The following is a 15,375-nucleotide window of genomic DNA, read 5'->3' as shown; positions in this document are numbered from 1 at the left end:
ATAATATTTCAATATATTCTATACAAATTATTATTTCCTCAAAATTGTATAAGAATTAGAGAAATTTTGATAGTTTTACAATATGTGAAATTTTCATATTTATGTTTTTTTTTTACATAAATAAGGATAAGAATTTATGGCTATTTGTGAAATAGAAAGGTTTAGGGCCCATATAATAAGGTTAAAAGGCTCTTGTGAATCGGTATCGCCGCTATTTAAATTGGATTTTCTAGGGCTTTTTCTATTTTCCCAATAAAATGAAGATAAAGCTTAGCCTCAGCTCAGCTCCCAATTCTCTCTTCTTCGTCGTCTCTATCCAAAATGTACGTGGGCAGCTCAGTTTTTGGTGTTTCTAGCTGTTTTACTCCAATCTCTTGCTGATTTGAGGTAACTATCGTTTGACCCGTCTTGTGATTTTTTTAATTTTTTTTTTCTGTTCAAGATTGTGTTTTTTCGATACCTTTAAGGATTTGAATTGGGATGACACGTTGGGTTTCTTGATTTTTGATTTTCTCATCTGGGTTTGGTAGGTCAAGGTGAACTTCTGATTGTGGAGGTTTAATTTGACATTTTTTTTTTGGGTGGGGAGGGGGAAATTGGGGGTTTTGCAGTTTTGGTAGTTCTGTTTATCAAATTCGATTTTAGTTCTGCTCATATAGTTAAAAGATTTATACCCTTTTGTCTATTTGTATGTTTCTCTTTGCCCTGCAAGTGCTGTTACTGATTTATCTGACCCTTGATATGTTTTATCTATGTAAGTTTTTTTTGCCCTGCAAGTGCTGTTTCTGAATTGTGGTAGCTATAGCATCTTGGATATCCTTGAAAGATTAGGAACTAGGGTTTCGGTTAGAGATGTTTTGAGGATTATGGGTTGGGTATGCAAAGGTCTTGTTTCTGGAACTGGATGTGTTTGTCTTGAAAGCTTATGACTTGTCTTTAGGAGTTCTTTATTAGTTGTGTGCAAAGTTGGGTTTCTTTTGGGTATATGCAAAGGTCTTGTTTCTGGGACTAGATGTGTTTGTCTTGAAAGCTTCTTTATAAGTTGTATGGAAAGTTGGGGTTTTATTGGAATGATTTTACTTTAGATGTATTCTTTGGTATGTCTGTCTCCTACTTATGGGGATTATCAGCTATCTTTGCTCATTTTGGATGTTTAGATTGACAGCAGTCCTTGCAAAGTGCTGCATGAATTCCTTATTTAAGTAACTTTTGATTTTTAAGAACATTCAAATGTTAAATAATAAAATAAGTAGAGAAATGTGTGTGTAACTCTCAGATGGAGCTGTCATAGTGGAATGTGAATAATTCATTGGTATGCTAGGTTGCTGTTATAGAACATTAAGCCTTTCAAATTCTAGAACCTTGAACATTTTTCCTGTTTAGGTGGGGCTTTACCACTTAAAGGTTGTATAATTACTGCTGCAGTTTACCACTTTAGGGTTGTAAAATTGCTGCTACTGATTTTTTTACATCTTTTCTTTCTGCAACATGAATTATCTAGTCTTTCTACAAGAATTAATTTGAGATTCTTATCTTCTTCTTTCCAACTGATGCTCTTTTAACTTATGGACTTTACTTCGTCTGGAACTCACTGTTGTGTCCTTTGAGAATGTTTGGCTAACATTGGATATGCTTGTGATGTATTTTAACATAGGATTTAGTGAACCCCCCGGGCATGCTAAATGCTCTAGTTCTTAGAAGTCATGGGGTGCTGCTGTCTTCTCAAATATGAATACTAGTTTATTAGGAAAAAGATGGTTTTTGTATATATGGAGTAGTAGTTCACTTCAATTTGTGGACACCAAGTGGTTTGGTACCTCGTATGGATGACAGTAGCAGCATATACATATCTAGTACATATATTTTGACATTATTAATCTAATATTGCGCAGTGCGCCTGGTGCGAATGTCTTTCTTTTTTGTCTGAGAGGCACACACCCTTAGCTTAATTGCTTATATGTCATCTGTGCCAAGCTGTGTATATTATTGTTATGGTGTTTGTCTAATTTTGAAGCTGTGGTTGTTGGGGTGTCAATCTTTTCTAAATACGTGAATCAGATTTCTATTTCCTCTTTTGAGGGGTTTTCCTTCAGGTTTTTCTTTTTTCATGGTTTTGATATGTGGGGCTTCCTTTCCTTTCAAAAAGGGATTCATTATTTCCCTTGCTGCTTCTCTGTATGCATAGATCTTCTTGTTCTATTGAATAAATCAGATCTGGTGGAAGAAGATGGTGTAAATAACATTGTGTCTTTATTTTAACGTGCAGGGTCCTCTGTCCACCATTTTGACCTTGTATGCACTCTTGTGTTATTTTGTCATGTCCAGCGATCTTGTTTCTCAGCAATTTTCAGGACCACCTGATGGTCAGCTCATTCAAATGGATCATGTTTCCAATAATCCCGACTCTATAGCACATATGCAGACAAGTATCGTTGGACACGTGCCAAATATTTCTGCATCACAGCAGCTTGTTTGGTCAAATGAGCCTACAGCCAACAGATTTGATACTTCACTTCCTGTGAATCAGTTGGGGCCAATGGGACCCAGAATGAACCCTCAGCACTTCATGTTGTCACATCAGCAGACCAGAGGAGATAGATATGTGCCAAATAGTCCAGGTGTGCAGAAATCATCAGTACTCACCAAGCGGAAGGCTGAGATGTCATCAATGCCGCATGGTTCTACACCTCAGGTGTCATCAATGCCAAATAAGCGGACTGCACAGGGAACTTTTTTGTCTGCATCTCCAGGTTTTGTGCAGCAATCTTCTGCTATTAAGAAACCTGGACAGCAACAGTCAAAGTTAACTTCCGGAGGTTCAACTAGTCTTCCTGCGTCAAGCAAGAAATTGACCCGAAATGAATCCATATCCAATAGAACTGCCTCCCAGCGGTCGCAGACCCCAAAAGGACGAACAATTCAAGTTGAGCCGACCTCCAAGGCGCAGTCTGAGTCCTCTGATGCCATTAGGTCCAAAATGAGAGAATCACTTGCTTCAGCTCTGGCTATGGCGTGCCAGAATCCAGCTGCCAAGGATCTGAGTGAAGCAGTGGGTTCTCAGCCTTCACAACTGAATGTAACTCCGACAACTGCCAATGAAGGTCTACCTCAAACCTCTGTCTCACATGTACCTCAAAACTCTGGCGATGTACTTCCTTCAACTGGCCCTTTTCCTGTTGATAGAAATAATGACGATCATAGTTCATCTCTTGGGCTTCATGATGACGTGAGCATGGTAAATTCTGTACCTTGCTCTACTGAACTTGAGTTGCATGTGGACGATGTTCCCTTCAGTGACAATTTCTTTGTCAAAGATGAACTCTTGCAAGGGAATGGTCTCACTTGGGCGATGGATCTAGATATGCAGTTAAGAGAAACTGATTTCCTCCAGGATGCTGAAAAGGCCAATTTGTTTGATGAGGATGTGGTTGAAGATAAAGGTGAGCATGCAAAATCATCTCCTGAAGATTTAGCTTTGCACATTGAGGAGGAACTTTTTAAATTGTTTGGAGGCGTGAACAAAAAATATAAAGAGAGGGGCAGGTCTCTTCTCTTCAACCTAAAAGATCGCAGTAATCCTGAACTGAGAGAGAGAGTGATGTCAGGTGAGTTACCTCCAGATAAGTTATGTTCAATGACTGCTGAAGAACTTGCTTCGAAGGAGCTATCTGAGTGGCGGGTGGCAAAAGCCGAGGAACTTGCTCAAATGGTTGTTTTACCTGATAATGCAATTGACATGAGACGTTTGGTTAAGAAAACTCACAAGGGTGAATATCAGGTTGATTTTGAGCGGGATGATAATAATATTGCATCTGAGATATCTGCAGGTTCAAATGTCACACAGTTTATGCCGAAGAAAGATGGGGGGAGAAATTCTGGCCCTTCTGGTAAGGATGAGTTAGGGAGTAAAGAAAATCTTACCAGCCAACGTAATAACTCAGAAAAGCAAGATGTGAAAGATAGCTTGGTAATTCCAGCTGATGGGGCAGATTTGATGCAGGGGATGGTTGTAGAAGAATTCAAGGATGCTGAATTTCTTCCTCCTATTGTTTCCTTAGTTGAATTCATGGAATCACTTGATTCTGAACCTCCTTTCGAAAACCTGCCTGTTGAAAACAATCATTCTGCACCTCTTCCAGACAAAGAAAGTTCCGAGGACCCTAACAATGCTGTGGGTTCTGGTCTAGCCGCTAAATACCCTGTTGTTGCTTCTGAAGACAAATCTCTTGAAGGGGTCAAGAATCATGTAGAGCAAAAGGAGTCTCTGGTGTCTGCAGGAAGCCCTGTAGCTAAGAAAGTAACTAGTTCTGGTGATTTGAGCCCTATCAAGATGACAGGACCACGTGGTAGTGTTTCTAGAGTTCCATGTATCTGGGAGGGGGAACTGCAGCTTACTATTTCATCCTTGGTTACAGTCTTTGGTTCGTTTAGAAGGTATGCCTGTTCCCTAAAATCGCTTACCAGATCCTTTTTTTGAGCAATTACTATATATTAATGTTGCTCTTGTATATTTTAGTGCACTGTAGTCACATTTGAGTGTCTACAGGTCGTTTCTTTCATTCTATTTTTCTCTGAGTTTTAGTACCATGATATTTTTCTCGCTCTTCTTGATAATTGATAGCTCTTGAAAATTCTCTCTGCTAGACGAATGGATTATGACTGCAGTTGCATGTTGTATGCTTTGGATTAGTTTTCCTTTATTTTCTCTGTGTAATGCTTTGCTTTAAATTTCCTGAGTGGATTCTCTATTTCTGGAGTCAATTTCCTTTATTGTTCTGTGTGTATTCCCTTCTAGAACATTTGAATTGCACTTGTTGGTTATAACTTTACAAGTGGTGCTAACAAGACTGGCATTTCTTCTTCTATTATCTTCTGTTTCAGTGGTGAAAAGACACCAACTAACGAGTGGCCAAGCTCTCTTGAGATCAAGGGTAGAGTTCGACTTGATGCATTTGAGAAATTTCTTCAAGAGCTTCCTATGTCACGAAGTCGTGCAGTCATGGTATCTTATGGTTCTCCTTCCTTTGTTGTAGTTGGTCTTTTCTGCCATACTTCAGGTTGCAGATTATTGCAGATAGTGTGTAGGTTTTTATTATTTTTTGATGACTTCCATTGTCGAACCAAGAATGTATATTCCAGCAATTGGGAATATAGTGATATGCAATATATGGTTGCTGAATGGCTTGGGACCATATGTCCTTTCTACTCTTTTAACTTTTTACTGGATGATTTGCCTTTTGGGTCGAGCTGTGGATGGAAATGTCATGAGTTGAATAATTACCTATGTCATGGAAGGCTCTACAGATTTTCTTAACTCCCTCAAATTTAGGCTTTTACAATGCCCAGAGATATCAAACTTTCTATTGTTTTAAGATAAAATCAATGTATCACTCAACTTTACGCAGTATTTAGCTATTTGTAATAAGTATTTAGTCTGCGCTAAGATACAACTTTTCGACTCGTTTGGCTTAGCCATCAATCTTAAACCAAAGTGGATGAATATCTTGATGCAATGATTCTACTTCTGAATGGTCAAGTTCACATAAATTGTAAAATATCTTAGATTATGCTTTACATAAATTGCAAAAAATCTTCAAAACGTTGTGCTAATCATATTCACATATGCAGGTTGTTCAATTTGTTTTGAAGGACAAGTCATCTGAGAGGGAACGGGCAGACCTATCTGAGGTACCAATCTGAGTTTAATTTCCTTTCTTAGCAATTCTTGTTCAGTAAAATTAATTAAGTGTATGATTTGCTTACTGGGTCTTTCGATAATCTTTAATAGGCAGTGCATTCATACGCTTCAGATGAGAGGTTGGGGTTCGCGGAACCTGCTCCAGGAGTGGAACTATATCTGTGTCCACCACACATACTCGATATGATAAGCAAACACCTTTCCAAAGACCCTAAAGAGCTATATGATTCTACAGAAAATGGTCTAATTGGCGTAGTTGTATGGAGAAAACTTCATATAAGTTCAACAATATCACCTAACTCGTCGTCTTCACACCATAAACACAGTTTGAAAAAACAACAGGCGATTCCTAGAGGACAGCATGAAAAAGCTGGAAACGTTAATGTAAATTCAATGCCTAAAGCACCCATGTCCATGTCTGCGAAAAATGATCCTGCAATGGATGATGACGATGATATCCCACCTGGGTTTGGTCCCAAAGCTGGTCGTGACGATGATGATTTGCCTGAGTTTAATTTTTCTGGCAACATAAATGCTTCTAGGCCTAGGCACCCATCTCAAAACATGTACCATGGGTCAAGAATGAACCCATATAACCAAACACCCCCTTCCCGCCCTGTAGACCAAATGAGAGAACTTATACTAAAGTATGGTCAAACTGGTGCTACAAATGTTGGTCCTGGAACTTCATCGTGGAATGACGATGATGATGACATCCCTGAGTGGCGGCCACAAGCCCCTCCACCCTTGCAGCGTCCTCCATACCCTTTAGGCCATAGTTTTCCACAGCCTCTGCAGCCCCCGCAGCACTTGGCTCATCAGAGACCATTGGCAACACCTATGGGTTTGCCTATGCAACCACCAATTAATAATGGTATACCAAACAGGCCACAAATTATGTCACCAAGGGGGCAATATCAAGTTGATTGGAGAAGGGATCAATCAAGGGGTAGGGGGTTCTGAAGTTTTTCATTTTGATAGTTCAGTGGTAGCCATGATGTAAATTCTGAATCTTTGTTGTGTTCGGCTTTTTTTGACTTTTTAGACTAGGTATCTTAGCCTTTATTTTAGATGCTTAAAACTATAGTTTATACTGTACTTCTCCAGCATAAAGGCAAGAGACTGTGATCTCTTCTAGTTGTTTTACTGTCATTTTATCTCATTAAAAACATTATTCTGTTTCTCAAATGTGTTATTTTCGTGGCTTATTATGTTAGCTGGGAAACCCCTTGGAAGTTGGAACCGAAGACTTTTCTTATTAATGACTTACAGTTTGTTTGGCGAAACTTATTTTTCAAAGTGAGATGTTTGATCAGATTTTTTTTTTTTTAGAGAAAATATGTGTTTTTGAGGAGTCGCATAAACTATTTTTTAGAAGCTAAAGAAAGTAACTTTTTTTTTTTTTACAAATGCTTTTTTGAAAACCACTTTTGAGAAAAGTATACTCAAGGAAAATGTTTGGTCAAACACTAATTGTGGCTTAAAAGTGTCTTTTCTTAATATTTATTGTTTAAACTTAAATTGCTTCTTTTGATTTATTTATTTTTCCAAAATAAGTTGATTTTATAAAACTACAAATTCATAATCGTGGTTAAAGATATTGAAAAGTTTATTTTCCTTTTTTCTTCTTTTTGATGTCATGCTCTAGTGTGAATGATCTCATCATCAACTCTCACAAGTATCATCAACAACAACCTTAAAGATGTTGTTTTCGGTGGACCTCACCCATTTAATGCATATAAAAACAATATGAAAATGAAATACAACAGTAAATAAGCCACGATAAAAATAGTGTGAATGATCTCGTAATAGACAACCAACTTTGAAGTAGATGTCATAACGTATATAATTCTCCTATATTTCTCAATATCCTGACATTCTATATCAAGTCAATCAGCACTAAAGGAGAAATATCAATTTACAAAACTTATAATTGACACAACCCCTTTGCTTTCACCTATAACCAATCTTAAAAAAACTATTTTTTTTATCCTTTTACATATGAATGAATGAACAATAATACTCGGTACTTCTAATGAATTTAACACGTTCTCAGCCCCCCAAAGCGCGTTTGAGGGCAGTTCGTTGATCAGTTGTCAATCTTGTAGGGAATTTAACATCAAACTTGATCTTTAAAACACCTCTATTGCCAGGTTCCTTTGTGATTGGCATGCCTTCTTCTGCAAGCACAAGTTCATAACCAGGTTTTACAATTTCATTCACTGGAATCGTCAATGCACGACCATCTAACGTTGTTAGTTTGACAGTTGTTCCTCCCAATGCTTCTGCTAATGTTACTTTATAGTCCCTCATAAGGTCATTACCATCTCTCTTGTAAACGTCATGAGACTTCTCATCTATTACAAATACGAGGTCTGCTGGAAGCTGATTCAACTGCTCGTTTCCTTTGTCTGGAAATGTTATCTTTGTACCTTTTTTCCAGCCAGGTTTTACATCAATAGTTAAAATTTCTGATTCCGTCACTAACCTCCTGCAATAACAACTCTCGTATTATGTCTCAGCAGAGAGCAAGACAGATATTGCAATAAAAGGAAAGTGCTTACCCATTCGTATCGACTACAGTTCTAGATATCTTCATTTTCCTCGTCGATCCAGAATAAAGCTCCTCAAGGCTGCAAGGCAATTTACTCTCAACTGGTGGCGGTTTCTTGGGCATATTAGCTCCAGTTCCATCACTAGCTGGCCTGAAAATATTGTCACTCCCACCAAATCCCGCGAAACCACTTCCTTCTGATGAGAATCTCGTGGACTTAACTCCAGCTGATCCAAATCCGAAGGGACTGCTCCCAAAAAATTCTGCAAAAATGTCCTCAGCGTTTCGAGGATTATTGCTACATCCAGGGGATGGCATCTCTTTTAGTCCTTCTTCACCATACTGATCAAAGACTTGTCTTTTATCAGGATCACTTAAAATCTGAAGAAATGAGTAAAACTTGATAGTAAGAATGGCACTAATATCTTATTCATTCTTCTATACATGATAACGATTCACAATTGGTTAAATGAGTCTATTACACGGATGAGAAAGGTCAGAGAGACAATACACTAAGACATAAACACAATCTATTCTATTTTGTCTTGATAGGTGTAAGGAAAACAATCAATTCTACGATCACTAGAGTTATGAGAAAGCAAGGATTAAAAACCAAGGTCAGATCATCCGATAACAAAGAAAAGAGCTTTCAATTACACAACATTCTTAAAGGATAGTAAAAAAGAAATAACGTTTCGATCCTTCTAGCAGCTTCAGTATCATAGTTTCATAAAGTAAACTTAAAGTAACACATTTTTTTCCTCAAAATTAGCACAAAAAGTTGACGAAGATCAAACCTTCAAAACATTTCCAAAAGAAAAACGTTACACGTAACACCTAAGAAACAACAGAATCAATCAAAAACCACCCTTGTGGTCTTCAAGTTGCACCAAGAATCTATCGAAAATCTTCAAATACTTGACAATAACTCAATTTTTTCTGCATTATGATTATACTTAAACCTTCAAAAGGTTTCTAAAAGAAAAGTCGTTAGGCGTTACACCTAAGTAAAAACAGAATCAATCAAGAACCACCCTTGTGCCCTTCAACTTGCATCAAGAATCTAACCACCAAAGTCTTCAAACACAAAACAATAACTCAAGTTTATCTGCATTACTATGATTATATCTAAACGCGTGATTATGAACATTTCTATATATATGCACATTAAACAAAAGAAAAGGTAAGTGTCACAAACTTCATAAGCCTCTGATATTTCCTTGAATTGAGCCTCAGCTTCCTTCTTGTTGTTTGGATTCTTATCAGGATGCCATTTCATTGCCAATTTTCTATAAGCCTTCTTTAGATCATCCTCCGTCGCTGTCTTCCCAACGTTCAACACGTTATAATAATCCACCCCCATTTTCCTTATACCTAAACCCAATTTCTTCTGATTATTGTGAATATGTACTTCCAATTATCAAAAGTTCAAACAGCTCCTTATCTTTCCCAGCAGTTCAGCAAAAAGGGGTCCTTTAGAAACTGCATTTTCAAGAAAATTACCCAAATCAAAGCATGAAAAACAAGAAAATCCCTAATTTCTAATTTTGCACAAAGAAAAACCAATTCAATATTATCAATATTTCCCAACAAGATCAAGAAAAAACAACATATCCACTGAAATCTCACAAGTGGGGCATGGGGAGGGTAGAATGTACACGGACCTTACCACTACCTCGTGGAGGTAGAGAGGCTATTTCCGAAAGACCACATACCTACATCAAGATGGGCCATAAAAATGAAAATTTCAATTCTTAATTATGTAAAAGATTCAATCTTTTTTGAGAATGGACTAAAAGGGTCTTTTAAATCAAGTTTCAGAACATACCCACATCAAGATTGGCCATAAAAAAAATGAAAATTCCAATTCTTGATTATGTAAAAGATTCAATCTTTTTTTCAAAGTGGAGTAAAAGGGGTCTTTAAAATCAAGTTTTAGCACACCCAAATCAAGATTAGGCATAAAAATATGAAAATTCCAATTCTTGATTATGCAAAAGATTCAATCTTTTTGCAAAGTAGAGTAAATGGGGGGCTTTGAAATCAAGTTTCAACTCATACATATATCAATATTCATAATGAAAATGACAAAATCCTATTTTTTGTTATTAGAAATTTTCAGTTCAAGATTTTCAAATTCGGATCATCCAGTACATACCTTTAACAATATTTCCAAAGAAAATTAGAAGCAAAATTTGAAAAGTTTGTGAAATATATAGAAAGAAATAGAAATTCTTATCATCTTTGATTTTTCATTTTTTATTTCTTTGTTGGAAGTGTTTAACCACAAATGTTGTTTCAGCTTTACTATTTTTCTGACATTTTTAACGATAATAACGGAATCTAATTTTGTTTATAGCTATACGAGAAAAATGTTATTCCAAAATTCTTGGTGTTCTCCTTTCTAACCATACTTCTCTTCTATGGTTGAGATGTCAATTTTATATTCCACCAATTTCACCGGGTTGATTTTTCATATGATTACTTAATAAATATTTATTAACTTTATTATTAATAAATATTTTAAGTTTTAGCCTCTGTTTTGTAGCTCTTTCTCAGTTTCATTCTAGTTTAAGATGGCAAATTATGTATTACCTAACTTTTGATTTGTAATGCTATGCCTATACTTGGTGATTAATAAAAGTTGATGATTACCAATAAAAAAAAAAATTGTGGTTCTGTTTAGTAGGAATAAAAATATGTTTTAGGAAAATAAGTTGTATATAAGTAAGACAAATGTTTTATGAGTTGGGGTGGTGAGGATGGGGGCCACAAGAAGTGGGAGTGATGATGAAGTGTTAGAGGACCATGGAGGTCACAATCCACGTTGAATGTCACTTATGAAATTTGTTATTCCTATATTTATTTGGAAATTCTTTTTTCTCATTTGAAGAAAAAAAAAAATTTCTAGAAAAAATGATTTTAATTTTTTTATACTAGCCAAACATAAAAAAATCAAATTATTTGATGTTGACATGATTGTTATATATTAAAGAATTAAATTATCATATTTTATTATTTATTGATTAAAGAATTAAATTATCATAGTTTATTATTTATTGAGATAATTTATTCAATCTTGATCTCAATCATTTGATTGTCCAACACAACTGGACTCTATCTATGAATCTTATCGAACTTGAAAATTGATTTTTAGAATTTTTTTTTACCATTCAATATCCGAAGTCTATATCGAAGCCCTAAAAATCTATAGAATTGAAATGAGATTTATTAGAGCAAGTTCATGAATCTAGGCATTAAGGAAATAAACATATACCTATTCCACTTGCCTAACCTAATGCGTTCATCTTAGAGCTAATCCCATTAAAAAAATAAAAAAAATAGGGTAGGGATTACAATAATTTGAGTAGGGGAGTTGAATTGAAAATTTCTTGATTATTCTCCTCGTTTTAATTTATGTAACATAATTTTTTTAGTCTATTCCAAAAAGAATGTCTCATTTATATAATTAAAAATAATTTAACTTTAAAAATCTTCTTTTACCATTAATGAAATGAATTAAAGCCAATATAAATATCTAAGATTTACTCCCTCCATCCCTATTTCTATGTCATATCTTTCTATAAATAGTTGGTCCATAATACTTTTCATTTCATAAAATCAATGCATAAATTACCATATTGTTCCTTTTTATCCTTGTGAGTTATTACATTTGAAAATATACATTTGACCAACTTAGAAAAGCTAAGTAAATGATTCATGTTCATTGGTTAAATTAATTAATCAAAATAAAGTAATTCATATTCATTGATTGAAAACTTGAGTTCCAAAAAAATTAAAGGCGAAATGGTCTGATGGACCCTTGTACTTGTATGAGTTTGTATTTTGGACCCTTCTACTTAATCGTTTACCAACTAAACCCCTAAACCTATTGAAACTTGATATTTTAAACCCTTTTTTTGACCTGTCATCCTATGTGGCATTTTTGTTCAAAGTGCGTGTAATACACATATTTCAAGAGCGTGAGGTCTTCAAAAAAAATTGAAAATATCAAGTTTTGACCTAATTAAGAGTATCTTCTTCCCCATTTATTCATTTACCATTGTTGGACAAAAAATAGCTTTTTTGGGGGGGATTTTCTACTTTTCTCCAAATTCTTTCTCCATTTTTAATTGTCTCAGGTTGCCTTTCATCTTCTTCAAAGGATCATTATTTCTTGAATAAATTCAGTCTTTATTACTCTACAAAGAATTTTCACAAGTAACAAATTTCTTTCATTGCTCCAAACAAATAAATAGACTTATCGATCCTATTCTTCAACAAGTATTTCGTTTCCTCCGAACTTAACATCGTCGGAGCTATCAACAACACCAATTTCTGCAAATCGTCATTACACATAATCATAAAAAACTAAAAAGTTAGATTGATCCAAAATTACAAAGAGGGGAAGAAAAATAATAAGTAATATGGAGGATGAGTGAATAAGAGAATCTGAGGGTTGAGTAATTTGGACGAGTAGTGAGATTTTACTGGTGAAAACCTTTGGAATGAGAGAGGAAGAAGAAGAGAAATCTGGAAGATAATTGGAAAAGGAGAAAAAGATTTTTCAAGTAAAATTTTGGGGATTTAATTTAATTTTACTATTTATTTCCTACGTGGCAGTTAAAAATGAGGTGGAATTTGACATGTAGGAGGTGTATTACACGCACTATCCATCATGTGAGAAAATGGTTTAAAATACTAAATTTCAATGGGTTCAGGGTTCAGTTGGTAAAGGATTAAGTAGAAGGGTCCATAATACAAACTCATATAAGTATAAGGGTCCATCAGACCATTCCGCCAAAATTAAATAAAGGTAGAAGGGTAAAGTTACATCATTTCTTAATGCAAGTGCAAAGTAAAAATGTGACATATAAAAAGTGACGGAGGGAGTATTTTAGATCATATATTTCATAAAATTTCTCTTAAAACTCTTGTCAAATCAAATAATGTCTCCTAGAAATATTCACTTATACTTACTAATGAAGGCCCAAATTACTCCTAATCTCAACATTAAGAGGACCAATAAGATTACCACTAATCCCTTTAGCCATTACCATTTCACAAGTTAATTACAATGAGATATAATTACTTCAAACATTTTCCTTTGAATCGTTTAGACATACACCACTGAACTTCTGACATTTTGTGCCTCGTTAGCGTTACCTAATAATATAAGTTGCGTTTGTAGATAATAAATTTCGAGTCGAGAAAACAATAATCAGGATAAGAAGATAATGTAATAATCGTATTTATTGATTTCTAGTATGAGTATTACAATTTCTATGAATCCTCCTTATTCGATTTTGCGAATATATATTCGAATGCTTTGATTGGTCTTTTCGAATATAGATTCAAGGACTCTTGAACTTGATTTGAAAATTAACTTATACATGAGTTCAAGAGCTTTTGAGCTTATTCTTGAACTTGAATGATTATATTCTTGAAGTTGTAACTTAGAGAGAAATCTAAAACGTTTGATCCATGAGCTCTCTCTGGCTTCCTGTTAGAATTTCTAGTCCTTTTTCTGAATTATGAGGATCCTACTTATAGTTGTGGTCTTGTGGAGGAGTCATGATGGAAATAGGTATCCCTTCGGCCAATCAGATTTAAGTGTCATGGCGTATTGAGCTTTAGCGAAGTGGACTTGTCATTTTGACACATGACATGATCCTATTGACTTCTTTGTTTGACTTGAGATGCCACGTCATTTGACACATGACACCAAACTAGGCCTCTAGGATGAGATGACATTGATCTTAACAAACTAGGCTCATCTATTGTTGCCCAAATCACTTAATTTGAACTTTAATTAAATTCATATTTATTGGACTTAAATTTAACCCAATCATATTAATACATAATATTTACTTGGACTAATATATTTATGAATTTAATATAATCCAAATCATTTTATAAATTTATATTTAATAAATTTTAAATGATTACAACATATTTGCTACTTGCTATCAGCTATAACTTTTGGCATAAATCAATCCCAAAAATGCAATTCAAGAATAGCAATAAAATTTCCTATTACTTTGATTTCCCCTCTTATTGGGAGTACCAAACAAGGTTCAAAATTACTTCTCGTCTTGCATTGCCTTGAAATTTAATATGAACACTTTTAATATTATCATTAGTTTTTTTAGTGAATTATAATTATTTCCATCGTTGATAAAGTAATATTTATCAGTTATCAAATGACGAAAATATATACCTTGTTGATATAATAACTTTTGAACTTGTATGAGATAAAAATTAGACTAGATATGTAGATATATAAGAAGACGATATGTGAAAGATATGATGAATCAAATATAACTCAACAATACCAATGAATATCATGTATCTTTCTTATCCATGGTTGGAAGAAATTATCGTATTCATGGGAGATCCGAATTCGAGACATCAGAGGTTGATATCTTACAGGCAAATCCTCTTAGCTCCGGAATCAATTTCTTATACCTATAGTTATTATTAACTTAAAATTTAGCTTTTATAAACATCTGTAAAGAAAACTACATTATTAATGAATGGTCAATTTCTAAACAACTTTTTAAAAAGTTACATTTCTTATTGTGAGAATTTTATGTTAGGATATAAGAGTGTAAAAACAAAAAAAATGATCTAATAAGAAATTTCATCAATTATTTAGGATTGTGGAACTACATGATTTTCACATAAATTAATATTTATAGTAATTCAGTCAAAAAAATATACCTAAATTAGTCATATCATTTTTTGTGAATTTTGACCTAAATTGAGTGGGAGATTTCTTTTTAATTGTTCTTTTTCATAAGTTATTTCTTTTCCTTACGTTGCACTTTCATAATAGTTTTGATGGAAAAAAACTATTTTTTTGACAGATGGAAAACCCTTTTTGCTCTGGAGAGTTTGGAGGATTTTATTTCCATGTTCCCTCAACGTGAGAAGTGGTTATGAGTAGTTTAAAACTACTAATTAACTTTTCTATACAAGGTTAGAATTTGACTTATTTTAATTTTCAAACCAATAATTTTCTGACCAATAAAAACTTACATTCTCTTACTTGGCTCATGATCATTAACTTAGTGGTTTAATATCGCATGTCCATTGTCAAGTGAACAATTAATGTTAAATT

General features: G+C 34.4%; 2 protein-coding genes across 3 annotated transcripts; one reads left to right on the top strand and one right to left on the bottom strand.

Moving 5' to 3' along the window:
• The first annotated feature begins 222 nt into the window (after positions 1–222).
• On the top strand, positions 223–6,880 carry LOC102580101 (death-inducer obliterator 1-like). 2 transcript variants are annotated; one of them, XM_015313000.1, is made up of 5 exons: positions 223–386; positions 2,261–4,434; positions 4,882–5,002; positions 5,629–5,688; positions 5,789–6,880. In XM_015313000.1, exons 2-5 carry the CDS (start codon positions 2,318–2,320, stop codon positions 6,659–6,661), a joined length of 3,171 nt encoding a protein of 1,056 aa, XP_015168486.1. In that variant the 5' UTR covers positions 223–386; positions 2,261–2,317; the 3' UTR covers positions 6,662–6,880. The 2 variants fall into 2 exon arrangements, with proteins under 2 accessions (XP_015168486.1, XP_006356613.1); XM_006356551.2 differs by having other exon boundaries at positions 223–387; positions 2,267–4,434.
• A 627-nt stretch (positions 6,881–7,507) lies between these two features.
• LOC102579785 (dnaJ homolog subfamily B member 4) lies at positions 7,508–9,741 on the bottom strand. Its single transcript, XM_006356550.2, has 3 exons — positions 9,451–9,741; positions 8,263–8,651; positions 7,508–8,189 (listed from the first exon to the last, which is right to left on the bottom strand). Exons 1-3 carry the CDS (start codon positions 9,613–9,615, stop codon positions 7,751–7,753), a joined length of 993 nt encoding a protein of 330 aa, XP_006356612.1. The 5' UTR covers positions 9,616–9,741; the 3' UTR covers positions 7,508–7,750.
• Between the last annotated feature and the right edge of the window lie 5,634 nt (positions 9,742–15,375).

This window comes from Solanum tuberosum, unplaced genomic scaffold, assembly GCF_000226075.1.
Source record: "Solanum tuberosum cultivar DM 1-3 516 R44 unplaced genomic scaffold, SolTub_3.0 scf00225, whole genome shotgun sequence".
Taxonomy (NCBI): Eukaryota; Viridiplantae; Streptophyta; class Magnoliopsida; order Solanales; family Solanaceae; genus Solanum; species Solanum tuberosum.
The sequence above is the reverse complement of the archived record's forward strand: the minus strand, read 5'-3'. Positions and strand labels throughout refer to the sequence as shown.

Coding starts and splice junctions, on each gene's coding strand:
- LOC102579785 (XM_006356550.2), bottom strand. CDS start 9,615: ATGGGGGTGGATTATTATAACGTGTTGAACGTTGGGAAGACAGCGACG. Junction 8,652..9,450: donor AAATATCAGAGGCTTATGAA/GTTTGTGACACT, acceptor CTTACTATCAAG/TTTTACTCATTTCTTCAGAT. Junction 8,190..8,262: donor ACTGTAGTCGATACGAATGG/GTAAGCACTTTC, acceptor TTGTTATTGCAG/GAGGTTAGTGACGGAATCAG.
- LOC102580101 (XM_015313000.1), top strand. CDS start 2,318: ATGTCCAGCGATCTTGTTTCTCAGCAATTTTCAGGACCACCTGATGGT. Junction 4,435..4,881: donor GTCTTTGGTTCGTTTAGAAG/GTATGCCTGTTC, acceptor CTTCTGTTTCAG/TGGTGAAAAGACACCAACTA. Junction 5,689..5,788: donor AACGGGCAGACCTATCTGAG/GTACCAATCTGA, acceptor AATCTTTAATAG/GCAGTGCATTCATACGCTTC.